Genomic DNA, 26,803 nt, shown 5'->3' on the forward strand with positions numbered 1-26,803 from the left:
CAGTTATAAATAATTTTTAAAAAGTAAATATCTTTTTTAAGAATATTTCTTATATAGAATTTTGAAAATATTATGTAACTATTATGCCTAATTTTTTAAATATAAATATATACATATAATATAAAAGACACGGATGTGCGTTAAAGTGCCTATGTACTTTTTTTTCTAAATATATGAGTTATCCAAATAAGATAGAAATAGTATATTTTTAAGATGATATATATAAATATTCTCCTGTGTGTATATATAACATATATATAAAACAAAGTTTACATCGCTTTTCTATTGTATGTATATATGTTGGAATGTTATCCAACATATTGTTATTGTATCAATTATATAATTTATGCTCAATATAAATCTCCCTTTGGAGAAAGTATTATAAAAATAAAAATGCTAAATTTAAAGAGATATAGTAGAATATGAAAAAGAAAGAGAAGAAAGGTCTTATTAAAATTTTCTCAATTTTGTTCTTTTAGATTAATTTACGTGTATATATTATACTTATTGTTAGAAGTAAACAATATATGCATAATTTTTTATGACAAGAAAAAGAGAATATGAATATATTTGCACTAATAATTATAGATATCATAAACAATTAACGAGATGCAACAATCTCTTTTCTCTCTCTGTAAAAGATATTATGTATTTAACATTAAATAAATTATAACGATATTTGTTAAAATGGATTATCTATCCTTTCTCTTTTCTTTTTTTTTTTTATACTAAGATAAATATTTACCTTGAGAAGAGTTGTCTGAATTGCAGAATACATTAAAAGCAATTTTATAGATCTGGTCTATAGTACATTTGTGACACAATAGTAATTGTTTCAACAATGTAGCTCTGACAATGAGCTTGAATTGTGCCTCCATATAATTTTTGGTGCTTTATGGATCTGTAGCTGCGTCCTTGTTCTTTTTATATATACCAACATTTTTAGAACAGGTAGAAACTCCGTAAGCATAATGTACAGGTCATCCACAGCATGCTTGAACAATTCCCTGTTGGCTGTCCTTTGTATTCTCTAATTTTTCCTGGAACGCTGATGCCACATGCCAATAGATGTATTGTTCTATAATTCCATATGATGAATAATAATGTTCTCGACGAATTATGACAGCTTTAAAACTCTCTCATCTTCGGCAAGATTCGCAAACTTCCTCAGGGCCTTCTTCTTCAGTCTGCGAAAGAGAAAATAATAAATTTTCGAAATAAAAAAAGAGTCATCAAGTATTTGATCAAAACAATTGTGTCTAAATCCAGTGAAAAGAAAAGCGAAAATTGTTAATATATAATATTAATTACATGCAGCAGCTTCCTGGAAAAGCGCGTTCTATGCGGACAAAATTAATAAATTGCAGAATATTACAAAGCAAGCATTACATTTGCTTCTTTATGGTATTATTTAAATAAATTGCAATTAAAAATCCCAAACTTGGAAGAAAGAAATGTTTTTGTTAATGCATAAAAGTAAAATTATATACTGATAAATATAAATATGCACATTTTATTTTTAATTTACGAATTTATCACATAAAATTGTGCATTATTATAAAGTTCCACTGATCTCTTTGTAAAACATATTCTTCTAACTCAGAAATGAATTTTCAAGCATATTAAAAGATACCTTACTGCGTTTGCACTATTCACATATTTTCGCAAAATCTCCTAATAACTTTAATGTGTATTTTCGAAGATATCTAAAGGTGCACATTATTGCTTGTGTAAAGTGCATTACTTACTTCTTCGCGAAATATATTTTCCGAATAATTCAGACGAACTTTTGAGAGTATGAAAAGACGCGTATTACTGCACGTCAACCGCATTATCTGTAAATTAATAGAATATAAAGTTTGAAAATTGTATATAATAATAATCTTAATAAAATTGTATATAATAAAAAAAAACTTAATAAATTTCCAAAGAAATCAAAATTAATTTTATATCTAAATATTATATATCTAAATTTCCAAAGTTTTCATATAAATATTAAAATACATTTTTAAAATACTTATCTTTATTTTATATAATTGATACTGTGCTATATAAATTGTTTTACTTTCTATTCTTTTTTTTATATAAATAATACTTTGTAGAAAAATTTTATATACTTCAGAGATATACTTGTTTGAAAAATGAATACTTACACATAAAATGAATACTTAAATAACTCTCATCATAAGGATCTTCTGGATCTCCTAAAGATCATTTTTGAATATGAACATTATGGGTTCCAATAATTCTGAACAACTCAAGTTGAAACAAGCTCAAAGATGCTATTAAGCATTCATCGCCCACCTGTCGCATAAGTTTCGGTACAGTTTTATATATAAATTTGTATATAAGGGAGGAAAAAATATATATAACTCTTTTTATAAGAAAAGTGAAAAGAAAGATACCTGTATTCTTCTCTGTTTGTTGTTTTGGCTTTTTAACAATAAATGTTTTCTCCTACATACATTTAAATCCACATGACAGAAATATATCTTTATTTGAGAGATCCAATAGCAACTCATCCTCCAATTTGTTAATGGGATTTGCACAATTTGTATGGAAACAGATTTTTGTAAAAGCCAGAAAAATGTCTGTGTGACATCTGCACTGCCATAATTTATATGTACTTGTGTATCCTTATTTTTCTTCTTTTATTATCAATTTTCTTTTGAAATGCAGTATTTTGTTTTTTTTTCTTTTTTTCTCCTTATTTCGGCATTTTATTACAATTTTCGCGTAAAAGCTGTCATCGATATTTAACATTATGACTAAATATTTTAATAATTGTTAATGACAACGTTCATAGTGATACATATTGTATTTTTTATTATTATGAATTTTTTATTTACGAGTATTATCAATTTGTAAAAATTATTTAGCATTATTTAATAAATTTAGTTTAATTTAAAACAGGTTATGTATCTCATATTTGCTACGTGTCTCTTAAGACGTTCGAAAAATCGTCCGAGTTAATAGGAATACATGTTATGCAAAGAGGTTGCTCAAAGTAACGTCGGTAATGAAGGTTGGTAAATTATCGACGTTATTATCGATAAATTAGCAACCTTTATTACCGACGTTACTTCGATTAACCTCTTTGCACAACATGTATTCCTATTAACTCAGACGATTTTTCGGACCTGAAAAGACACATATTACTACACTATACCTCTTCGCAAAATATGTTCCCCTATTAACTCAGACGATTTTTCGAGCGCAATAAGACATATACATTATTGCTCGTTAACTATTTATCTCTTCGCAAAATATATAAATCCCTTAATTTAGATGAATTATCGAAGATATTAAAAGACTCGTATTATTGCACGTTAATTGTATTAATAATTATCTGTAAATTAATAACAAAAATATATGAAAATTAATTTTTTTCGCAGATTCTCCCACTGAATAAACGCAAGAGTCCTAAGATTATAAATCAAATAAATAAATAAAAATCGCTAATCGACAAGCCGTTAAATGAAAAATAGAATTAGTAAGAAATTAGTAGAATTAATGATGTTTTATTATTATTAAATGTATATTTTTCTGTTTTCTGTACAATTTATTGTAATCACGGTCTTGCATAAATAAAAATAAATTTAATTATATATTATAATTATATTACAATAAAAAAAAATAAATAAAAATAAATAATAGATATACATTTATATTATAAATAAAATATAAAATACATTATTATATTATTTTTTACGTATTATTATAATCAATAATTTTAATAAATCGTGTATTGGATTTCTCGCGCATATGCGTGGAATTTATATTACATATTCATATATATATTGAATTTTAAAAAATATATTTATTAAATATAAAATATTTATTTTGAGTAATATTTAATAAATAAAATATTTATTTCAGGTAACAATATATTTTCTAATATAAGATAATCAGAAATATCAGAACAATGGAATTATAAAAAATTTGTCACTCGCATTATATTTTCTAAAGTTCTAGAATAATAATCTTAGAAAAAGATATTTAATTTTGAAAACTAGCAATAGAAATATTTTTCTTCTAATATAATATTTTATATTTAATAATATAATTTAATAATATAATATTTTATATAATATTTATATAATATTATATATATAATATAATATAATTTTATATTTATGATCACACTTATATTTTGTATTTCTTAGATATTTTATGTATCTGTTTTGCTTGGATTCCAACTAAGATAATCGAGTTGAGTTGCAGCTTGATACTCCTTCACTAAATTGTGCGATACTCATTGATAAATAAATCCTGACTGCTGTACACCTTCACCAGGGTAGAGATTATGTCAGACACTTTGCTGCGTTGTTTTAGCTGAAAATACAAATTCTATATTTAATACTGACGCTATACAATACTGAAGCCAGCCAGTACAACACACAGCAGCTTTTATAACGCGACTAATGAAATTTCGCGGTTTACTGGGATTAACGTTGACAGGATCCGGCATTCACCTTTTCCAATCCTCAGTCTCGCTGATCGTCCAACTGTTGTTTAATTGCACGTCCTTTACCAATTCGTCGGCCAATTTGCTCGGCGAATCTTTCAGCAGACAGTTAACGACAGAACGTACGATGTCCTCTCTGCTTTCCAAATAACTCCTGAAGAAATAAACATATTCGACAAATCAATATAGATAACAAACGGACACATAAGAATCTACATGCGATAAGTTGAGATCTCACTTGAAAGGTTCCGTTACAGCTTCCAGAAAAACTCCCATTAGATCGAGATACTTGACAATTTTCATTTTATCTTTTTATAGCGGCGATCTATATCCGGGGTGTTCACCCCGGTATGTAAGAGTCTCGTTTTAATTGCTTTCTGAAAATTCCTAAGATCCTTCCATTGAGCCGTTCCTCCCAGGCAAATTCAGATCATTCATCGCAGGTTGTGACTCGAGATATTCTGGAAAAAAGTATAGCATGCAAATACATGTTTTTTTATGAATAAAATTTATAAATATATATATATATATTTATAAATTATATTTATAAATTATATATGATATAAAAAATTTATATATATATATATATATTCGACATTTGTACCTATTATTATGTTGAATAGATGATCGATCCTTATCTTGGTGTATGTTCCATATAAAAAATAGAGATAATTTCTATTTAAATTTACTTATGGCACTACACAGATTTCATCACTAAGTGCAACAGTTTTCAAAAAACCACCAAAATAGATTCTTATCCGCTAACTCATGACAACAATTTTGAGCCACTGTAAAAAATAAAACATTACATCATAGATATTACTATCATTATTATAATTATTATAAATTATATGAGATTAATAAAAAGAGAGAAATAAAAACGTTCACATACGTTTCCTAATGAAATCTATTATGACTTGTCAAATGTTGTCGCATGTTTTTTTAATCAGATGATTCTTTATACAAATATAAATTAATGATGTGTGAGTGCAATTTCCTACGAGTCTCTCCAATAATTTCAGCTCAACTAGTTTTCTATTAATTGATATATCTGATTTAAGACATATATTTCTGTATATATCTCATAAGTATTAGATAAATCACAAAGTGAGTATATTAAGATAAATATTTACCCTGAAAAGAGTTGTCTGAATTACAGAATACATTAAAGGCAATTTTATAGATCTGGTCTATAATACATTCGTGACACAATAATAATTGTTTCAACAATGTAACTCTGATAATGAGCTTGAATTGTGCCTTCATATCATTTTTGGTGCTTTATGGATCCGTAGCCGCATACTTGTCCTTCTTATATATTCCAACATTTTATTAGAACAGGTAGAAACTCCGTAAACATAATGTACAGATCATCCACAGCATGCTTGAACAATTCCCTGTTGGCTGTACTCTGTATTCTCGAACTTTTCCCAGAACGCTGATGCCACATGCCAATAGATGTATTGTTCTCTAATTCTATATGAGGAATAACAATGTTCTCGACGAATTATGACAGCTTTAAAGCTCTCACAAATTTCGCAAACTCTTCCTCCTTCAGTGCCTTCTTCTTCAGTCTGCGAAAGAGAAAATAATAAATTTTCAAAATAACAAAATAGAGAGAGAATCATCAAATTATTCGGTCTTGTTATCATAAACAGTAGTTGAGTGTTTGACGAATCCTTGATCAAGTGTTTGATCAAAACAATTGTGTCTAAATCCAGTGAAAAGAAAAGCGAAAATTGTTAATATATAATATTAATTACATGCAGCAGCTTCCTGGAAAAGCGCGTTCTATGCGGACAAAATTGTATCTTCTTAATTCTCAATCCGTATTATTATAATCTCCATTATGTGTTTACGTACACAGTGTGTTTATCTTTTACGCATATATGTTTTCCTAAATCATGCCTCTTTGGCTGCGTTCCACTTAACGACCGCAACGCTCGCGAGCGTTATCTGTCTTTATTTAACTTCAGGCGAACAACAAGGATGAAATGATTCCGCGATCGTTGCGAACGTGTTGTGAAACGTACCCTTTGTACAGTATGTTCTCTGTATCATATCTCGCCAGAGTTAATAGCAAAGCATGTGTTGCAAAGAGGCATGATTTAGGAAAACATATATGCGAAGAGGTTTTAATTCAGGCATATTTACGGGCGTAAAAGGTAATCATTGCAGCTAGTAAACTACATTATCGACCATAGAGTTCGCTTATCTATTGTGTACAGCTGATTTGATAAAATATAGTAAATAAACGTGGGTTATTTTGCGAGTGAATAAATTTGTTAATAAAAATTTTATTTTGTCTCTTCTTTTATTTATAGTACAGAAAGGAGACGTTTTTCTATATACAACTCAGATTAAAAATTGAGCTGATGATGTCTTGTACTTAGTTAATCACAGTCATGCTGACATGGTTTTCACATTACACTTGTAATTCTGTTTACGGATGTTCTTTTTTTATAAGTGGTATCCTGCGAAGTATATTTGGAAATATACTTTACAAATTGGATGATTTCGCATTCAGTTTTCGATAATATCCAACATATTTCGGTTTATAATGTAAGTATTACATCATATGGTGATACTAGCCTCAAATTTTCCAATCAATATTTTCAAACAAAATCATTATATATTTAGTGTATTTATCTTTGTAAAAATTACTGCTTTATAAAAAGATATTGTTTTTTTATATTTTAACATTATTATTTTATTATTCCTTTATTATATATCTTATTCCCATTATATTTATTTTTGTCACTTGCAGGTATTTGACAGAATAATGAGAGATTTTGTATATCCATTTAAAAGACTTTTATTTCTATAATAAGTTGCCGTTCCAGTGCAACATAATGAATAATCTTGCTGGACAGTTCCGCAAGACGACATGGGATCCAATTCTTATAATTTCCCAGATAATTGCTGTGCAAACTGTTATGTACTTCTGTCTTGGATTTTGGATTTGGATCGTCGCATCGATACTAGGTTCGACAAAATCATTAGATTATGTCTTTCAATACAAGGAGATACATGTTCGTGATTTTGGAGGACAATTAGTTATTGTTACGTTTATTCTAAATGCACTGGTGGGTGCATTTGCATTATGGTGGTTAGTGCAAAGAACAAAATTGTGCATGGACTTTGCATGTACGGCCCATTGTATTCATCTGATTTGTTGCTGGATGTACAATGGAACTTATCCAACATCCTTCAGCTGGTGGTGTTTAAATCTCGTATCATTAAGTATAATGTGCGTCTGCGGAGAATTTCTTTGTATGAGAACGGAACTGCAAGCAATACCATTAAGTATGAACAGTCAAAAGACAGCCTTATGAGATATAAACGTATATAAAAATTTGTGAGATAAAAGATAAAGCATAAATAAAATCTTTTCAGTAAATACATATATTCTTTATTGGGCTAGTTAAATATCTGATCAAAGAAAAGTAAAATTTCTATCAAAGAATTTTTATTATCGAAAAAACGTTAATTCCTAATGTATTTAAAAGTTGTTTCATAAATAAGTATAAATTTTTAAAATTTAACTCTGATTTATATATTTTTTACTAATTATTTAAACATATTTATATATAATATTAAGCAATATCTTTCAAATTATATTTAATAAATGGTGTAAATTCCAATTTTGATATCTTAAACTTATTTATATTAATTACATATTTATTAATATCTTATTGGGAGATACAAAACTGTCATAGTACTGATGCGTTACTCGACAGGAAGTTATATATAGATATATTAATAGTTTAAAATCTAATTAAATTGTATTGCATAAATTGCACAATTTTATTTTATCTCAACACAAAACATGCACATAGCATCCTAAAATATATACACATTTTTTAATTGATAATGTAACTACTTATACAGTGATCACTTAATGATGATCTTCCTTATAAAAACGTAAACCGCAGTAACCACAAGTATGATTGCCTGGTTTATCCTAAAAAGGAATAAAATAAATATAATCTTTTTTTAAAAATATATATACAATAGATTTAATCCGTTATATTTTCATAGTGCTGTTTACGAATTAAATTTGTTCAACTCTTAATATTGATTAACAAATGATTGAATAAATATTCTACACGTATGCATTGATACATATCTTACCAGATTTATATACACTTTAGGATGTCCAAGTGGGCCTCCACCACCATCACAAGCTACTATTCTTTCTTTTTTAGGAGATGATGGCACTTCATTTACCAAGTTAATCGACCAATTTTTATTTACTTCCTTTGGCCTGTCCACAAACCTTACCAATCGATAATCATCTTTCTCGAACACCTGATAAAGTAATGTTATTTATTGGTTTAAGAAAAAAAGCATAGTTATTGAAAGAGTTCACCCCTTTCTTTTCCTTCAAATAAAGTAATGAGCGAATGAAGGATAGCTCACCTGACCAGTGTGAGTGACTTGAGTGTCACCTTCGTCCACAGTTGCATACATACGTTGCGTTATCGCATTTACCGCAGACGCATTACTTCTGTATAACTTGTTAAAAGGGGTACATAATCCGCTTAACCTTTTGGTCGCCATACTTGACGATTGTTTATTGCTAACGGAGATCAATTTCAGCGCCGCTGCTCAGGTTATGACTGAACTAAAATCAGTCACGTGACAAGAGAGAAAGAGATTATTCTTTTTCTATGTTTTTTTCTTTTTCTCTCCAATTTATAAATATATATAATACATAAAAATTATTATTAATATTATTATAATACTATATTATTAGAAATTAGAATGTTAAATATATATACATACATATATTTTGTTTTTACAGTACAAGTTACATATATATATATATATATATATGTATATATATAGAAGCTACAAATATTTATTAATTTATACAGAACGTTATCATTGCACAAGCGCAAATCTTAGTATATATATTTTATATATTTATGAGTAAAACATTTATATAAAAAAAAACCAGCAATTAAATAGATTAAAATGTACAGTATATATATATATATATTTAAGATAGTTCAATTAAATCTAAATGATAAACATATATGATAAAAATTAAACGTTATTTAATTTTTACTTGCAGATAGAATTTTTATTTGCAGGCAGAATATTATTATTGATTCAATTATGTCTCATTATATTTTGAAGCAAAAAGAGCATCTTTAGACTTCTACTTAAAATGCAACGTGTCGAATCATAAACAATAAGATTTCGCGTGCTTACATCTTTATTATTCCTCCTCACGTACACGCGTAAAAAACAAGGTAAAAAAATAAAAAAAAAAAAGAATTGTATTAACTTGTGTACCGAGTTTTTTTATTAAACATTCCATGTTTAAAAATTTTTAAGAACGAATTGCACGATTTGGACTCGCTGTACGAAAATGATACTGGGAAATTTAGGATTTAGGACGCGATTATGCACGAAAATCTCAATAAAGATATCGATTTTCTCTTTCTTTCTCTTTCTCTCTTGATGTATCAATAGGGATAAGCAGATAAGCAGCAGTCTCCTTCTCAGTGCCGGATTATTTAAGTTGACACGATTCCGCTTTATGACAAATTATTTAAAGAAATTATGAATTATGTATTTAGAGCTATATTTGTTCTCAGTTTCAACAAAAAGAAAAAAATAAATATTATAAAGAATATTTAAAATTAAAAATAAGATTAAAATTATTTTTTATTTATTAACAAGATCTTGAGGCTGTCGAGAAAAATCGATTAATGATCAACAATGATAGCCGAAATCTTATAAAAAATTGTCACGCTTCAACCCCTAATGATCGTTATACGCGTTTTATTCGCGACATTAAGAATTTTTTTTTATAACGCCTAAAATACTCGTGTGCGAAAATTATTTGGGCTGTAAATTTTTTGTATATTAATTTTGGTTCTTAGAACTTTTCTTCACCATTTCCATCTTTGTCGACTATACTTTTTGCGCAAGCATACAAGCGAGATGAAAACTTTCCGAAACGCACTCTTCACTCCCTTAATTCAAGGTCGCTCGATGATCCCTCGTCATCGCTTGTATACGGACGCAGGCGCACGGAAACGCTCTTCTGAGGGATGAGTCTATACAGGGTAAGCGGACAGAGAGTGTATGTATATATGTAACTGTGGACAGTCGCGAAGTGGACGTGACGAATTGCTTTCCGGAGCTAGTGATGTTCCTGTTGTGATTTATTGAAGGGCCACGGAATAGTCCTCGCTCGCTAGCTATTTGTTCTTCCAGCTGTACGAGAGAATAATGTAACGTCGCGGAAACGACTGAGGGTGAGTGTCAACGTACATTTATATCGCTCTACCGTATGTCGAACTGATGATCTCTGTGTCTCCTGTGTTACATTTCTATTGTAAATCCGTTCGTACATTTCGTCCTTACAACGGTAATCTATAAAGAATGGTCTTTAATAAAACAATGAGCGTCAGGTGACCATCAGTACGACTTGTAAATGATATTTCTCTTTTCATAAATTTGCATTGAAAAGGGACGTACATACACACGCAAAGAGAAATGTGTTCATGTATAAAATACGCAAAGCGTAATTACGACTTCAAGTCGATAATATTGTTGGGATTAATTTCTCGGAGAGATTGAATGACAGCTGTTTAACAACCGCGATATGTCGCGACACATAAATCGCTCGTTGCCGGAAAATTTAAACGATTTAAATGATGCGGATACAGTTTCGCAATTATAGATAAGATGGATGTTCACGGTGCCGGAGTAGTCGCTGTTCTGGGCACAGTTGGAGCCGCTACCGGGGCGATCTCGGCAGTGATTGTCTATACCATTTGTGCACGTCGCCGACGATCGCCGCTGCTTACTTCGGTCGGAGGACCACTTAACTGGCACGTATCTTTGTGTTTTTCCCAAGTACATTGTTCATTCACACGTTCGGATAAGACATGCGGCTGATCACCTTGTTTCGTTCTGAAATATTATATGATAATGTTACTCGGTAAAATCTAAAATATAATTTATATATACAAATGTATAAAGGAATAAATAATGTAATAATGTGATTCTTTTATAGGTTTGAAAGGGATTTGCTGGACAGAGCCGAGGAGGCAGCCAGATCGTCGAAGGACGTTTTGGTTGGTGTCGCGCTTTCGCGAGATAACAAAATTACCAGGCGTAGTGACAGTCACTCTGATGACGACGAATGGCAATCAGATCATGTGTTTGACAGCATTGCCAGCGACTCTCCTAGAAGAGGTAGACGCATCGGGTGTCTCTCTCGAAAATCCTATTGAGAATAGAAAGATTAGATTGTTATTAAGTAAACTTTAATTTAAAAAAATCGCGTCAGTTTAATATTCATGTATTAATCTTTATCAAAAATATATAATACTTTACAAAAATATTCCCGAAATTTAATATATGACATTTTACACATGCATTGAAAAAAAACATGTAACAATGTTTATATTATATATATATATATATATATATATATATATATATATATATTCTCTCGGAATATATCTAAAATCAGAACGTTGGATCGATTGAAAAGAACGGCATTATCTTATTTTTTTTCTATTGTATATATATTCTTCTACCTGGATTTTCTTTTTGCAGTTATGCAGCAGCATCTCTCGGAATCGGATGATATTCCTCCGTCTCCGATGAGTCCGCTCGCACCACCTCTTCCGGAAGGTGCAGTGGTCGCATCCGAGAAGCGCATGGTAATCGTCAGGCAGCCGCCACGAAATATAGACGGATCTCATTGTCAGTCCCGATTAAATAGCGTCGAAATCGTCGACTCGACTCGGCGACACAAGGTACACATCGTACAGTTTTATTATACCCTATTATTTAATATTATAATATAATTATTATAATATAAATATTGCCGATTTGTTAATTTTTTAACGCGGCTCACATATATTTATATGTTATATTTCTATTATCTGTAGCTTTCCTCATCCTCTTCGACCTCATCATCCGATGAAATCAGAGGTGAATTAAAACTGGGATTGATCTACGATGTTAACGCTGGAATACTTACTGTGAGACTTATCGAGGTAATATTTCAATTTCTCGCGTGCATGACGTATTTATCTCTCGTCTCGCTAAATATATAAAGTTGTAATAATTATTTTCTTCTTTGAAGGCGCATGATCTTCGTGCCCGGGAATTGAGCGGCATCGCGGATCCTTACGCTAAGATACGTTTGCTGCCTGACCGAAGCAACGTATGGCAAACCACGATACACAGGCGTACTCTAAATCCTGGTAAATATTTTCTTATTATTCACAAAACTCATCATGAAGGAGAAGAAAACTTGTTCAAAAGAAATATAAAAAAGATACCTTGTACATCTGATTTCGTTTCTTTATTATTCTCTAGTATTCGACGAGGATTTTGTCTTCGAAGTAACGCCCGCATCATCATTGGCCGGAAGGACATTGGAAGTCCTGCTCTATGATTTTGATGCGTTCACTCGACATCGAGGTTTGGGTTATGTGCAGCTTCCCCTAGGCTCCGTGCCGGATCTTAGTATAAACTTGATCACCATCACGAAACCAGTTCTGCGATATGGGGCGGAGGGTGGTTTTAAGGCACCACCTCTAGGAGAACTGATGGTTTCCATCTCGTATCAGGTGTCTCTGGAGAAACTGACAATTATCGTCGTCAGGGCGAGAAATTTACCCGTTCTCGATGATCCTGCGAATGCCAACTCGTATGTAAAGGTACGTACATATACATATAGAGTGAACTTTCCTTGAATCTTTTTACTCTTGTCGCTAATATCTCTGCATCGTGTTTTAGGTATCGCTCATTCAGGATGGCAAGAGTCTCAAGAAGAAAAAATCGGGTATACAGCGTGGGACTACTAGTCCTGTATGGAACGATATCCTTAGCTTTGACATCAGTAGCGACGTGTTACCGAAGTGTGTCTTACAATTCTCCGTGTTGCGAGCTAACGGCGATCTCTTAGCCAAATGCGAGGTATCCGGCTCGTGCCAAAGAGAATTGTTTCAGCGCGTATTATCCGGCAAAGGTGCTTCAGCGCAATGGTTACCGTTGTCGGAACCAGAAGGGCAACACAGCGATAACGGCGACTTGAAAGATTAAGAGAATATGTTAAAAAATATATGAGAATGCATCGTATCGTATAACTGTTTTGAAATGTACAATGAAATGCTTCCGTGAAAAATCAAGGGTTGATCATCTCTTCCATTCACGAATTGAATAAACAAGATAGTTCAATATTGAATAAACGAAACTGATATTCCAAAATATATATCTTCTTTAGAAAACGATGCAAATTGATGCGCTGGCGCCGTATACCGTATAATAGTTATAACTTATAGTATTATTATAACATAATATAGTATTCTCATAATCAGTCCTAGCTTTCCTGATAATTGTATTTTCAGAATACATATTTTTTTGCATCGACAGACCTCTAAGAACATAGCAGGTTTCGTAACACGGCTTTCGATTGTATATAACGATTATTATACGAATTATTTCTATTAACATTTATACTATATTATTAGCAAATTGGCAAAAATAATTGCCATATCTATTTTTGCTTACACTGAGTCTTATATTTATGATCGATTGTTATACTAAAATATTATAATTATATTGCTGATAACAGTCGAATCCGCATATCAAACGATACTCAATACGTTTTACGCTGTTATCAACAGTATACACTATATTTTATATATATTTTTATATTTTACCGCGCATGAAAGAAATGATGATAGGAAATTTGATATGCATCCAGATTTTTATGTACATCAAATATTTTATGACCATTTCCGTTCCATACACACCAACTGATTAACAATGAAACGTGACAGGATGTTATATCCTATCAATCATCTTACGAAGCATAAAAGCTACAAATATATAATAGAGTTGAATTATGACAAATTGTAATAATCGCACACGTTGATTCTATGTCATAGTGATATATATAAAATTGTTTTCACATTTTGTTACACAAGACAGATTATTACATAAAAGAGAAAAAAGATGAATTCATCTATGAAAGCAGGCTTTCATTGATGGAATAATTGTTATCAAGATTCCTGTTTCCTCATTGCAATCATGTCGAATTATATGACAGAAAGAGAATCTCAAATTTTTCTTACGAAATATTACATTGAAATAAATTAATTTTCTTACACTATTCGCGTTTGATAGAATGGATTTATAAAATCTATTAAAAATCGCCCCTTTTCTTACCTGGTATTAGTAAATACAAATAATTCATATAATTCAAATATACAATTCAATCATATCTTATATTTCTAATAAAAATAAATTTTACAAGTTACGAGATTTCCAGCTATTTATTAATTTACAAAATGAAAGAAGAGTATCAATTTATATTCAAACACGAGTAATGATAAAACTAGTTTATTTCAACATAATCGCAAGAAAACAATTCATGATTTCTCATTTCATAATCTAATATGATTGCAAAGGAACTAGGCTTAAACATAGTGTAAAGCGAGATTAAATTTATTAAATTAAAATATTGCCAATCAGCACGCCGAAGACAAAATATGATAACATAGTTCGAATTGTAGTTCACTCGATAGACACATTAGAGAAAACAAACATTCGGATGTACATGTGTGTATAGCAGAAAAGAAATAGAAAATAATATATTTTCATCCTATGCATGGTTTATCAAACATGTTCTGTGCATGTTTCATTGATATTCATAGATATAGAGAAACAGGACATATAATAGCAACAATTATTAAAAAAAAAAAAAAAAAAAAATGGAAAAAGTATATCTTCATTGTTTGTGATCGCTTTTCTATGGTTAAAAAGAAAGTATATACCTCTTGTCAAATTGTTTTATCGTTTATTGTACAATGTAACTGTACATATATAAAAGGAGTGGACCAACACGATCCTTGTGCTTAGTCGAATAAACCTGTAACCAAATAGTGCAATGTGATTAAGATAGAAATTAATTATATTTCGTTGATTAAGTCGATTTGATTCACTGTATTCTCATTTTGAAATATTGTCGTCATATGTATATTCAGATAATACATGCTATATTAATCATTGAATGTTCTTTATGTCTGTATTTTTTTTGTCGTTATTTTATGACATTAAATATTATAAATTTAATATTTCTTACCAAAGCCCATGTCATCATCCGACTCTTCTTCCGGTTCCTCTTTCTTCTTCTCTTCTTTGGCTGGAGCAGCCTCGGTGCTGGCAGCGGCTGCTGCAGCAGCAGGAGCTTTAAAAATTCAAAACACAAATATTGTTTATATAGAATTATTGATGACATTTAAAAAGATATTTTCCAATGTCATAAAGTTGAAATTATATTAAAAATTACAATTTTTATATAATGTTACTAACAAAAACTTGGTTATATTTCTGTGAATAAAACCAGAAAGAGTTTTTGTTTTCATTTTCTTTCTCCTCTTTTACTGACCGAACTAGCTACTTGAATATTCTAGATCAGTGGATGAAGAGGATATGAAATAAAAGTTTGCAATTCTTTTTTAATCAGCTTAAACAAAATTCTTCAAGTTTATTTTACTTAAATGCAACTGCCTTGTGATTCAAAGCATATTTAAATCTAAATATCTACTTAATAACTCTTACACTTCTTTACAGTAATAAATCATAAAAGGAACATAATTAAAATTTACGCAATTGTGAATAGTTTACTATTGCAGAAAGAAGTATACGTACCACCTGCTCCTGCAGGTGCAGCTCCAACACCAGATCCGATATTGGTGATCAAATCCTTAACATTTATGCTCTCTAAAGCCTTGGCGAAAAGTCCAGGCCAGTAAGAATCAACATTTACATTCGCTGCCTTGAGAATTGTTTGTATCTTCTCACCCTGTAGAATAAAAATGATCAATATAATTCAATGCGGTATATTTACATTCTTATTAACATCTATCACATAGGTCTTTTCTTAGTAGAAACTGCAGCGACAACAAAGTATTTATCTCTAATACCTTTATCTATAATAACTATAATATATTATGCCAATTAAAGCATTGATTTAAATTTATTTATCAATATTCATTAATACCAAATAAATTATAAAAATAAATATTAAATAAATAAATATATATATATATGATTATAAATAAAATTATATTCTTTTGTTGCACACATAGACAGGAAATAAATGCGTTTTACATGAATAAATCTTAGCAAAAGTATACCTATATAAAATATGTAATAGATTTCATATATAATGAAATTCATAAAATACACCATGCTATATCTGGCATTTGAAAGAGAGGTTAACAATAGAATTTTAAATAGAAAAACTTTAACGAAAACACACAAAATGTTAGTTGATGCAAATGCAATATTTAATGAATAAATATTAAGAATCCGATATATTCATTGCGATGAGATCGGTAAATATAGTGCAAACGCGGTAAGAATCCACGTGAAACGATACTTACAGTTACAGCGATATCGTCGTCGACGAGTACCAAAGCGGAGTAAACGCAAGCGAGTTCAGCTTCGGTCATCATTTTTTATGTTTAAATTTCGTCTCTGAGACTAAGATGAAACTTAAAAATGGTGCAAGTTGTCGGATAAGACCTTAGCTCCACGAAAGAGAACAAGCACTCAAGTTCCCGTGATTCAAGCGGAAGAGCGAAGAGCGAAGAGACCGGAAGAGAAGTCTTTCACAGCAGATGTCACGTGACATGGAAATGGGCGCGAAATTCAATGCGCATGTCGCATTTCATCAAACATCTGTTGGAATATAAAACAGAAAACTTGTCATTAATTTGTTATATAAAACGTTAAAAGTAAATTTCTTTATTTAAATAAAACTAAAAATTTTTATTAAAAAAGGTTGCAAAAACTATCTGTTACTTTTTAATTTTAGACATTAATGTGTATATATATATATATATGTGTGTGTGTGTGTGTGTGTTTTATGTACAAAATTCATTTCTTTTTGTCTTTTTTTAATCAATTTTATTATTGTTGAAACATTATTTTAATATTTTGGATTTATGTTTGCTACTCTTGTGTTTATCACTATTAGTTATATTAATTAGTTATATTAATTACAATGGAGAAAAGCCCATGTTACCCACACACAACACACAACACATACAATCATATATATATTAATCATAGCATATATAATATTAGAGAATATTATTTCATTTATGTGTGCACCTCTTACTCTTACAGCGGAAAAATTTTATGACTGAATGACAAAAAAATATACAGTTTTCATATCTATCACAAATAATAGCTTTGGTATATTTTATTTTTGCAAATATACATTAGTGGTACCGCACTCTTGTATATCTCTCATATATTATATAGCTTATTTTACAAATTGTTATATTATAAATATCTCTATAATTAAAAGAGATATAATTAATATTCTGTACTTGAATAAATACTGTTCCAACTTGACTTAGAAGATAAAATCTGGTAACGAATTACTAATTTGTTAACATATCTTCGTAGAAGATAGAAAGATAATAAAACTGTTAGAAATATATTTTACATCTGCGAATTATGCGTTGAAAATAATTATATTCTATCTCTCTTTCTCTTTTCTCTCTACTGTACATAACAAATAACAATGCAGAAATATTAAATGCAATTGTTGCATTTAATAATATTGTAGTATATAACAAAAAATTTAGAAATTCTATACTCACCACGATTTTAAGAAATATATGCATACAATACATCATTCACACGACATGAAATATAACAATTGGAATTAAATTAAACAATTTTGTATACATTGTTGATTGTTATATAAAAATCATCTTATTCAGCTTATGAAACTCTTTAAAAAGCATGTAAATATCGCTATGTATTATCCGTAGGTTCTGCTGAGAAATTCGATGTATCGATAAGAAGTTCCTCGTTCATATTGCACTGGTTCTCCTCCGGCTCGTATTCCTCGACGTCTTCGCTCGAATCCGTCAGCGTTTGCGGCCCGGTGGATTTATACTGAAACGCGGAATGCGATAGGTCGACCTCGACCGGGAATAGTGTCACCGCCGACAACAGATCTCGCGTGCTAGCGTAGTACTTGGCCAGGCCGGCCGCGAGTTTATGCAGCTGCCAGACCACATCCTGAACGTGCTTATTATCTAGCAATTCGAGTTTTACTAACACGTCCGAGCGCAGCTTCGCGAACCTCGCGCGAGCTTCTTGCCGACATCGCAGCACCAACCGATACTCGTAGTTACCCGTTTCCACGCGATAGAGAGGCTCTTGCAGAGCGGCGCAACTCTGCTCCTCGTCGTCCAGTTCTTTCACCTTCAGACAGTAGGATAGATATTCAAATTTCGCGTCGGCATATTTACTGATGGTCAACCGGGTGTCCGGTATGGCCTTGTTCAAATACGTTCCTAAATCGCTTAATATTGGTTTCAAGGTCTTCAGCATCGTCACGCCAAACTTCTCCATTTGCCTGTGCTGCTCGCCAAATTGTCTGAAAGCCTCGCTAGCGCGTGGTTGCGGTTCTCGCACTCCTATAGCAGCGAACGCGTCTCCGAATACTAAAGAATACAGCCGAGTTGAGCATATGATTTTAAACATGTGCGACTTCCAATACTTAATTGGAAAAAATACCTTTGTAGATCTGTGTCAGATCGAAGAAAGCGTGTAACGTAGCTTTGGCATGCGTAACTAGACCTCTGTAGAAATTTTCTGTACGTTTCAACGCCATCAACCTTTGGACAAGGGCATCGTTGCAGAGAATGGCTCGTGACAGTCCAAGAGCATCAGCCGTAGTACTACCCATACCTTCGACCAGTCTATGTTTCACCTGTAAAATCAAAAATTTAGTTGTAATTTTTCAACAGAATAAAAAAAAATATACAAATAAATAATAGTATATAAATATACTTGCTTTTTTGAGAGCTATGTCGAGCGTGCGACCTTGTTTCGGATCGGCGTGTAATTTGTTATAATTGATGCTGACCTGCGAATCGCAAGATTGTATCATCTTTGCGACCTCCACTTTAGTTTTGCCTCTTACTGATGCCCCGTTCACCGCCACAAGCTCGTCGCCTGCTTGAAGAGTACCGTCTAAAGCGACGGGTGTATTGTCAAAGATTTGTACAATGTACAGACACGGACAAAGCGGCGCACCACCGCCGATGCTTATACCGATAAGATTACTGGCGTCCTTCTGTATCATGACATTACCGGATGTAATTGTCATACCCCTGGGAATTTGGAAAAAAATACAAGTATGTTATATAATCAATTTTTAAATAAATGTAAATACATATATACACACACAACTGAATTTCTCAGACAAATCACAAAATGTAATTACATAGCTAAATTTTGCAAAGCTCGCAAAATGCATGATAAAGAAAGATTATCTAGGTATAAAAATTCAAATAAATATATGAAATAAAAATCTATAAATATAGCATATATAGCGTAAGTTATTTTCGTACATATTACAAGAATCATGTTCATGTGCACAAAAATTACTTGACATACATTATCAAAATTAAATCTCAAATAAAAGAAGCTTTCTATATACATATGCAAATAATAATATAGGTACATATCTAATCAAAATTACAATATATATACATGTATATAATTAATTAAAATTAAATATAAGTCAAAATTGTATTAAGAAATAAAGCATAGCAAGAGAAATATTCCACAATCTACTTATAAAAAATATCAAGAATCTTATTCTTATATGTATCTGTTTTTTTTTTAAATATCTCAATAAAAACAATAGAATTATTAAAACCAGCTAAACAATTAAATATTTATATGAAATTATATATCATATATTTATATAAAAGCACAATATTTATATCATAAATGTAAAACCTATATTTTTTCTCCAAGAAAGATTACAAAGTTATAGTATTATTTGAAATTACATAAATACTAATGCTATAATCTTAAATCTTGATACAAGTTTTCAAGTTAGAAAAATTAATTGCTCTTGTTTCTACTAATATATTCTATCAGCTTTGATATTAAAAAATAGTTCCTTTATTATATAAATCATAATTTGTTTGTATAAATCATAAAAAATAATTTGATGATATAGACATCGTTGATAACAAAAATGCTAAAGAAAAAGACTTACATCTGGTTGATGGGCTTCTGCTGTATACACTGATCTTGTGCGACCAGGTCTATGTCTGGTCTAAATCCCAATACGATAAGCGACAATGTAGAAAGAAAGAATTGAAATTTGATACAAAAAGAGGTACGCGTGAAGCCAAAAGGAGAAGTAAAAAATCAATAGAACTGTGACATAAAAATAGTGCGTACATGCGATCTTCCATCATAGCTAATTGGTGCAATTCGACGTTAGCCGATGGTACGGTGGGAAGAGCAACAGAAACTTTATCCGAAGTTGATCCACTCGAATTTTGAAGTGCGCTACTATTCGTGGATAAGGTCGAATCGCTTGTCAAACTGTGGTTCCACCGCACCGTGGCATTCGGGCATGCATGTTATGATCAGGAAAGAAAGCACATTAAGACAGCAGCATGTAACAAATAACAACTAAGTAAAAATCAATGTCCGCAATCTTCCATAACCAACATTTTATCCTCCTCGAAGAAGAAATCGTCTTCGAAGTCCATCCCCAGGCCCGTCATATTTGCAATCTACAATAATTAGATATATTATTTATAATATCCAAGCTTCGTTCCTCTCGTAATTTTTATTCAATTTGTGATCGTTTAGCGCAAATCACAGAATCAAACATCAAATTTGACAATAATGTTAATTTTACGAAAATTATTATTATTATATATTAGACAGAGCATAACAAGAATTAATATATTTACATTTAGATGGAAAAGATGCAAATTTAAGAACCGATATAATCAAACACAATATATATCATATGACTTCTTCTTCTTCCTTGTGTTTTATGGCGCCAGAGTGGTTAAAAGAGACCACCCATCTGACCAACTCTATATCATATGACAAATACACTGCATCCGTCATCTGTCAGATACAGAAGTACATAAACGTAACAAGTATATAGATGATATGCCGTAATGAAAAATTCATACCGCGTTGACGTATGACAGCTGATGTCCAATAGAAGACGCGCATTTCAATCGCCGCCATTTTTGTTCCTAGAAAACAAGCTCTCCTATTGGACGTCGGATGTCGGACTAGGTCAGGCACGGTGTGAACCCTGCATAAGACTCTCTAGTCTGCCTGTGTTCCGTGGCGATGCCACGGTGCTGCGTTGCGTTCGCGTTCCACGTTCCACGTTGACGGATTGACGACTACCCAGTTGACCCTCCACGTAAGCCACGCGGCGAGACGCTGGTAATAGTAGCCGTCACATTATGCCGAGGCAACGTCGCCGTTGCAGGACGTAGTGAGGCATCGCAGTGAGTGGATGTGAGATCGAATTAACCGGGATTCTTAACAGAAGAAGCACCTGCCGAGCACTGGATTAAAATGAGGGGATTTAGCATTTTTCTATTTTTCGCCGTTTCGGCGATTGTACTCGCAATCAACGGAGGTAATACCGAGATTTACGACTTATGCATTTCATGGTTATATGCAAGATCAATTAACGCTCGATATACAAGCATTCACTTCTTTTCTTGAATATCTGACGGCTTGATCTATGAAATAATTTCGAACGAATGATTAAATGAAGTTGTACGATTGTATTCCGAAAATTCCAGCTGTTTTATTACGCCGACTCTTGTCAAGTGCGCGAATAATATAATTCTGGAAAACTTTAATAAACAGAAGGATATTTTTGTGATGAACCAGAGAATTCATACCTTTCCTAATATGGATTATGATTTTTATACATTTTTTTAGAAATATAAATATCTCTGGATATATATTTATTTGTACAATATAGTAACAAGAATTAATCTGTGTATGTATAATAGATCTCACACAAAGCATAAAAGTTGCTAACTGCAAAATTTACAATATATGAAAATGTAATTATTATAATTGTTGCTCTGTACACAATGTTCAAATATTATACGAAAAAGGTTTCATATCTTGCATTAAGAAGTTTAACACATAAATCTTCATATTTAATTTAATATTTATAGGGTACGGTGTCTATGCTCAAGAAGATGAGAATATTGATGACATTGTTGATGTAGAAGGTGAAGAAGGCAATATAGTAACAGATGAGGAAACAGTAGAAGATACCAGTAATGCCTCAGCTGATGCTGATACAACGATACTTTTTACAAAACCGATTTACAACATGCTATCTACTCTTGGTATTTAAATTATATCTTCGCTATTGAGATTATAACATATGATATTTTGGTACTAAAATTGTGAATTTCATAGAATTACCAGCTGGGAATGTTGTGGAATTTCTTGTGGGTTTTATTAACAAAGGTGAAAATGATTTTGTTTTGGAATCGCTGGATGCCTCTTTCCGTTATGCAATGGACTTCAATTTTTATATTCAAAATTTCTCGACATTCACATTTAACAAGGTTGTGAAACCTAAGCACGAAGCTACCTTGGCTTATTCCTTCATACCATCTGAGAGTTTCGCTGGAAGACCATTTGGATTGAATGTTAATTTGAATTATAGAGATACGGTATGTATGATTTTATATATGTAAGATGTTATTCATATAAGGCATGAAAAAAGAGATTAGAATGTTTTAAAGAAGAAAGGCATATAATACTAAACTTTGTAGATATAAAAGTATAAATTTTTGTTTACAGCAAGAAAAATATTTATATTATTAAAATTAAGAATTGTTCTTCTGATTGATAAAATTGATATTTTAACCTATTATATTAATTAACTATTCTGCATTCATTTTATTAGTTTACTACATTAAGTCTTGAAATTTTATTTTTCTTTTTTTTAGTATATTTAAATATTAATTTAAATATAGTAAATTGTGAATGTTATCTCATTAACACATGCTTTTGCAGAATGGGATTTCGTACAATGAAGCAGTCTTTAATGAAACTATACAAATCATAGAGCTAGATGATGGTCTCGATGGAGAAACTGTATTCCTTTATGTATTCCTAGCAGCATGCATTATATTGGCTCTTGTAGGAGGTCAACAGTTGTTATCATCTTTGGGACGCAAGTCGCGCTCTTCTACTACTCGTAAAACAGCAGTAGAAATGGGCACATCTAATCCAAATAATGTAGATTATGATTGGCTGCCAAAGGAGGTTCTCAATAGAATCAGTAAGTGATGAATTAATAGTTAATAATTTATTCGTATCAATTTGAATTAAAAGAGTCAAATAGCTTTTTAATAAAATTATTTCCATGCGAGTTTTTATCCATGATAAAAATAATTTTCTAGAACTATACAAGAAATTCTGAAACTCTTTACATTTAGTAGTGACTTAATAATTTTAAATAATATTTTAGAAACTAGTCGGATTTTAAATAAGCACAATACAAATTTATTTAACATTATTTTTTGTGTTTCTATGTTTATCAAATATCAAAAATGTATTAAAAATATAATCAAAAATTGCACACATTTATACAAATCCCCAGTTAATATGATAAATTTCTTAATTAGTTACTGTACCAAAAGTTATTATATACAAAATTGACAGAATACAAAAATTAAATTAATCTTTTTTTTTTCTCAGATAAATCTCCTAGAACTCCAAAACAGAGTCCAAGACAAAGAAAAACGAAGAGAACAGTTGGTTCTGACGACTGAATGTTATATATTAATATTTATATATGTACATTATTTAAAATTGATACAACAGAATCTGCGTTGTGTAAGAAAATTGCAATAATTTTTTAAAAATAATTTAGGATTTTCAGAATCCTAGTGAAACAAATTGTATGAATAAGAAATATTCAGTTTCCAATAATTGATATACAAAATGTATACATACATATGAATTTTTCAATGATCGGTATGTCGGGCAATATTATGGAAAAAGCCATTTGGCTGTATTCTGTAATGTTACAACTAATTTATCTCTGTAATATATAGGTACATGTATGTTTAACATTTCTATAGAGACAATAGTATAATGATCAATAATTTGTTTTTGCACAAAACCCACATATAAAAAAAATCATATTGTACTTAGCAAGATTTACATTTTCTCCTAGATCATTCATTTTTTTTTTCAAGTACAATCTGTTATTTTCACAAATGCGTGTGATAAAACTAAAGTTGTAATCGTTCTGTAATTATTGTAACAATTGCAAACGTTCAATAAAAAAATCAATTTTGTACAAACAACTTTTATAAATTTATCTAAAAAACTTAACGTTCTTTCATTGTACATATATCTTATGTTGAAAATTTTATTATTGAATTATGTATTTAAAACATATATATGTGTACTGCAGTATTTTCTATTATCTTAAAAGTATTTAAAGTAATTATTATCTAAATTATTAACAAAATATATATATTATCTCCCTTTTTTCCTCTTATCAGTCAAACTATTAAAAACAATTTTTTAAATAAAGATATGCAAATAAAAAATTGATAATGTTTTCATATTCTAAATTGTTCTTTTTAAAAGCATTAATTTTATTTTTAGAGCTAGATGAAAAAAGCTGTATAATCTCATTATAGACAGAATTGAAAACAGGACTATCTCATCTTAAATATATTTTATCTTTATCTATATAATTTTCGAGATCGTCGAAAGAGAGAACTTTGCTATACCGTTATGTTTTTCGTGATATAACCTATACGCACGTATGCCATACGTACACGTAACCTAAGAAATCTGACGGGGACGTCGCATCCTGGACGGTGCAATTACACGTCATTACTTGGTTGACAGTCACATTGAGTGGTCAGCTGTCGTATCCTTAGCGGTAATAAGGACGGAGAGACGTTAAAAATGTCAGACGTGAGAGACTGGTTTAATACCTTGCCGTTATTCACGAGATACTGGTTACTGTGCACCGCCGTCCTCACGTTACTCGGCAGATTCGGATTTCTCAGCCCGCACTCGCTGATACTCTTGCCCGATCGATTTCTGAATAATTTCGAAATCTGGCGAGCGGTGACGAGCGTCTTCTACTATCCGCTCAGCCCGGGCTCGGGCTTTCATTTCCTCATCAACTGCTACTTCTTGTACAATTATTCGTTGAGGTTAGAGCGCGGGGAGTACGATGGCAAACCCGCGGATTATTGCTTCCTTCTGCTGTTCAATTGGATATGCTGCGTCATCATCGGACTTATCGGCGATTTTCCCCTGCTCATGGATCCTATGGTGCTCAGCGTCTTGTATGTATGGTGTCAGCTGAATAAGGATGCTATCGTTAACTTCTGGTTTGGTACGTTTGCCTTCTTTCTTCACTCTATTATTTATTTTAATAAATTGTACACGATACACAAGATATCGATACAATTTGTAAGAATTCAACGTTTAGAACACGTGGCTTATATTTATAATTTAATCTGTTGACAGGTACACAATTCAAAGCCATGTATCTACCATGGGTCTTGTTTGCATTTAACTTGATCATTTCTGGCGGTGGGATGATGGAGCTGTTTGGCATTCTAGTTGGACATATGTACGTTTTCCTGAAATTCAAATATCCCCAGGAACTCGGTGGTCCAGAATTACTCAACACTCCAAAGATACTTGAAAGTTACTTTCCACCTCAAAGAAGTGGGGTCCGATCGTTTGGAAGTGCACCGACATACAGGCCAGCTGAGGAACAAAATGCTCAAGGAAGAAATATATTTGGACGACATCATTGGGGAAGAGGTCAAGTGTTGGGTCAATAATTCAGAAATGTTACTTGCAAAGTTATCGAGAACACACAAGAAATTTCCTATTCTAATATATTCATTTTGCGACTTAAATAAGAGCAATATTGGTTTCTTGATGTCTGTTACCGATTCTTCCAAGCGTCTGTTTTTGTAAACTATTACATAACTTCAATAATTAAACTATAAAACATATATATGCATTTTGAAGTAATTTAATGGTAAATAATATATGCATACTATTATAAATATAGAAAGATAAGAAAAATCTTTTTTGTATTATTATGAAATCATATATATTTTTTATGTAATAAAATTAGAATATTTTAAAAGTCTTAAGATGAAGAGTGTAAAAATATTCACAACTTTATGTATATTTATATGTTATTACATTTTCAACAAATAAGTAAGGTAAAGTCAGAAAAATAACTTCAAATATTTAAAATTTTTCATAGTATATAACTGGCATTGTTATATATTTTTTCTAGTAAATAACTAGCCACCAATTGCACTTGATAATGAAGTATGCTCATTAGAGTAAATTTGTATATATTATTTTCCATATATTTTTTCATATTTAGTAATATATGGGAAAATATAGAGAGAATTCTAAATATATATCTATATA

General features: G+C 30.9%; 7 protein-coding genes and 2 long non-coding RNA genes across 17 annotated transcripts; 4 read left to right on the top strand and 5 right to left on the bottom strand.

The window, feature by feature from the left end:
- Window positions 1-120: 120 nt before the first annotated feature.
- On the bottom strand, window positions 121-2,988 carry LOC145937047 (uncharacterized). The gene is made up of 5 exons (XR_014425467.1): window positions 2,406-2,988; window positions 2,154-2,304; window positions 1,749-1,835; window positions 746-1,187; window positions 121-632 (listed from the first exon to the last, which is right to left on the bottom strand). It is a non-coding gene; the product is annotated as an uncharacterized LOC145937047 (long non-coding RNA).
- A 936-nt stretch (window positions 2,989-3,924) lies between these two features.
- LOC145937197 (uncharacterized) lies at window positions 3,925-6,445 on the bottom strand. Its single transcript, XR_014425517.1, has 6 exons — window positions 6,232-6,445; window positions 5,602-6,042; window positions 5,073-5,256; window positions 4,707-4,929; window positions 4,476-4,622; window positions 3,925-4,335 (listed from the first exon to the last, which is right to left on the bottom strand). It is a non-coding gene; the product is annotated as an uncharacterized LOC145937197 (long non-coding RNA).
- A 48-nt stretch (window positions 6,446-6,493) lies between these two features.
- Sys1 (Sys1 golgi trafficking protein) lies at window positions 6,494-7,868 on the top strand. 5 transcript variants are annotated; one of them, XM_083040125.1, is made up of 3 exons: window positions 6,494-6,633; window positions 6,936-7,030; window positions 7,236-7,868. In XM_083040125.1, exon 3 carries the CDS (start codon window positions 7,321-7,323, stop codon window positions 7,801-7,803), a length of 483 nt encoding a protein of 160 aa, XP_082896251.1. In that variant the 5' UTR covers window positions 6,494-6,633; window positions 6,936-7,030; window positions 7,236-7,320; the 3' UTR covers window positions 7,804-7,868. The 5 variants fall into 5 exon arrangements, with proteins under 5 accessions (XP_082896251.1, XP_082896247.1, XP_082896249.1 ...); XM_083040121.1 differs by having other exon boundaries at window positions 6,496-6,633; window positions 6,793-7,030; XM_083040123.1 differs by lacking the exon at window positions 6,494-6,633 and adding an exon at window positions 6,655-6,724 and having other exon boundaries at window positions 6,793-7,030.
- A 393-nt stretch (window positions 7,869-8,261) lies between these two features.
- Window positions 8,262-9,070, bottom strand: Nd-13a (NADH dehydrogenase (ubiquinone) 13 kDa A subunit). Its single transcript, XM_083040126.1, has 3 exons — window positions 8,891-9,070; window positions 8,603-8,779; window positions 8,262-8,432 (listed from the first exon to the last, which is right to left on the bottom strand). The coding sequence occupies exons 1-3, from the start codon at window positions 9,029-9,031 to the stop codon at window positions 8,367-8,369; spliced, it is 384 nt and encodes a 127-aa protein (XP_082896252.1). The 5' UTR covers window positions 9,032-9,070; the 3' UTR covers window positions 8,262-8,366.
- Window positions 9,071-10,181: 1,111 nt separating this feature from the next.
- On the top strand, window positions 10,182-15,229 carry LOC145937006 (synaptotagmin-5-like). Of its 2 annotated transcripts, none has more exons than XM_083039732.1 (8): window positions 10,182-10,743; window positions 11,158-11,322; window positions 11,508-11,689; window positions 12,056-12,258; window positions 12,394-12,501; window positions 12,591-12,711; window positions 12,827-13,170; window positions 13,250-15,229. In XM_083039732.1, the coding sequence occupies exons 2-8, from the start codon at window positions 11,177-11,179 to the stop codon at window positions 13,553-13,555; spliced, it is 1,410 nt and encodes a 469-aa protein (XP_082895858.1). In that variant the 5' UTR covers window positions 10,182-10,743; window positions 11,158-11,176; the 3' UTR covers window positions 13,556-15,229. The 2 variants fall into 2 exon arrangements, with proteins under 2 accessions (XP_082895858.1, XP_082895857.1); XM_083039731.1 differs by having other exon boundaries at window positions 10,184-10,743; window positions 11,172-11,322.
- A 65-nt stretch (window positions 15,230-15,294) lies between these two features.
- Rplp1 (ribosomal protein LP1) lies at window positions 15,295-17,116 on the bottom strand. The gene is made up of 4 exons (XM_083039739.1): window positions 16,906-17,116; window positions 16,169-16,322; window positions 15,600-15,704; window positions 15,295-15,386 (listed from the first exon to the last, which is right to left on the bottom strand). The coding sequence occupies exons 1-4, from the start codon at window positions 16,975-16,977 to the stop codon at window positions 15,373-15,375; spliced, it is 345 nt and encodes a 114-aa protein (XP_082895865.1). The 5' UTR covers window positions 16,978-17,116; the 3' UTR covers window positions 15,295-15,372.
- A 282-nt stretch (window positions 17,117-17,398) lies between these two features.
- Pick1 (protein interacting with PRKCA 1) lies at window positions 17,399-21,436 on the bottom strand. Of its 4 annotated transcripts, none has more exons than XM_083039735.1 (6): window positions 21,274-21,436; window positions 21,026-21,090; window positions 20,562-20,621; window positions 19,344-19,662; window positions 19,064-19,259; window positions 17,400-18,990 (listed from the first exon to the last, which is right to left on the bottom strand). In XM_083039735.1, exons 2-6 carry the CDS (start codon window positions 21,079-21,081, stop codon window positions 18,293-18,295), a joined length of 1,329 nt encoding a protein of 442 aa, XP_082895861.1. In that variant the 5' UTR covers window positions 21,082-21,090; window positions 21,274-21,436; the 3' UTR covers window positions 17,400-18,292. The 4 variants fall into 4 exon arrangements, with proteins under 4 accessions (XP_082895863.1, XP_082895864.1, XP_082895861.1 ...); XM_083039736.1 differs by having other exon boundaries at window positions 20,750-21,090; XM_083039737.1 differs by lacking the exon at window positions 20,562-20,621 and having other exon boundaries at window positions 17,399-18,990.
- A 423-nt stretch (window positions 21,437-21,859) lies between these two features.
- On the top strand, window positions 21,860-24,628 carry L(1)g0320 (signal sequence receptor subunit 1 l(1)G0320). The gene is made up of 5 exons (XM_083040255.1): window positions 21,860-21,968; window positions 22,525-22,701; window positions 22,775-23,034; window positions 23,381-23,648; window positions 24,068-24,628. Exons 1-5 carry the CDS (start codon window positions 21,905-21,907, stop codon window positions 24,139-24,141), a joined length of 843 nt encoding a protein of 280 aa, XP_082896381.1. The 5' UTR covers window positions 21,860-21,904; the 3' UTR covers window positions 24,142-24,628.
- Window positions 24,629-25,112: 484 nt separating this feature from the next.
- Window positions 25,113-26,370, top strand: Der-1 (derlin 1). The gene is made up of 2 exons (XM_083040063.1): window positions 25,113-25,736; window positions 25,871-26,370. The coding sequence occupies exons 1-2, from the start codon at window positions 25,298-25,300 to the stop codon at window positions 26,191-26,193; spliced, it is 762 nt and encodes a 253-aa protein (XP_082896189.1). The 5' UTR covers window positions 25,113-25,297; the 3' UTR covers window positions 26,194-26,370.
- The last annotated feature ends 433 nt before the right edge of the window (window positions 26,371-26,803 follow it).

The sequence above is a fragment of the Prenolepis imparis genome, unplaced genomic scaffold (genome assembly GCF_030444845.1).
Source record: "Prenolepis imparis isolate NDT839.2.m4 unplaced genomic scaffold, iyPreImpa1.0 SCAF_6, whole genome shotgun sequence".
Classification (NCBI taxonomy): domain Eukaryota; kingdom Metazoa; phylum Arthropoda; class Insecta; order Hymenoptera; family Formicidae; genus Prenolepis; species Prenolepis imparis.

Bases quoted from the DNA above. Each gene is read 5' to 3' on its own strand.
- Rplp1 (XM_083039739.1), bottom strand. From the start codon at position 16,977: ATGATGACCGAAGCTGAACTCGCTTGCGTTTACTCCGCTTTGGTACTC. The intron at 16,323-16,905 runs GTAAGTATCGTT...TTTATTCTACAG, and splicing joins ACGACGATATCGCTGTAACT to GGTGAGAAGATACAAACAAT. The intron at 15,705-16,168 runs GTACGTATACTT...GAATTTTTAAAG, and splicing joins TGCACCTGCAGGAGCAGGTG to CTCCTGCTGCTGCAGCAGCC.
- Nd-13a (XM_083040126.1), bottom strand. From the start codon at position 9,031: ATGGCGACCAAAAGGTTAAGCGGATTATGTACCCCTTTTAACAAGTTA. The intron at 8,780-8,890 runs GTGAGCTATCCT...TTACTTTATCAG, and splicing joins AAGTCACTCACACTGGTCAG to GTGTTCGAGAAAGATGATTA. The intron at 8,433-8,602 runs GTAAGATATGTA...ATTCCTTTTTAG, and splicing joins CTAAAGTGTATATAAATCTG to GATAAACCAGGCAATCATAC.
- Pick1 (XM_083039735.1), bottom strand. From the start codon at position 21,081: ATGACGGGCCTGGGGATGGACTTCGAAGACGATTTCTTCTTCGAGGAG. The intron at 19,663-20,561 runs GTAAGTCTTTTT...CCAAATTCCCAG, and splicing joins CAGAAGCCCATCAACCAGAT to GGGTATGACAATTACATCCG. The intron at 18,991-19,063 runs GTATTTTTTCCA...TGTATTCTTTAG, and splicing joins TCTGACACAGATCTACAAAG to TATTCGGAGACGCGTTCGCT.
- Der-1 (XM_083040063.1), top strand. From the start codon at position 25,298: ATGTCAGACGTGAGAGACTGGTTTAATACCTTGCCGTTATTCACGAGA. The intron at 25,737-25,870 runs GTACGTTTGCCT...ATCTGTTGACAG, and splicing joins TATCGTTAACTTCTGGTTTG to GTACACAATTCAAAGCCATG.
- Sys1 (XM_083040125.1), top strand. From the start codon at position 7,321: ATGAATAATCTTGCTGGACAGTTCCGCAAGACGACATGGGATCCAATT.
- LOC145937006 (XM_083039732.1), top strand. From the start codon at position 11,177: ATGGATGTTCACGGTGCCGGAGTAGTCGCTGTTCTGGGCACAGTTGGA. The intron at 11,690-12,055 runs GTAGACGCATCG...TTCTTTTTGCAG, and splicing joins CAGCGACTCTCCTAGAAGAG to TTATGCAGCAGCATCTCTCG. The intron at 13,171-13,249 runs GTACGTACATAT...ATCGTGTTTTAG, and splicing joins ATGCCAACTCGTATGTAAAG to GTATCGCTCATTCAGGATGG.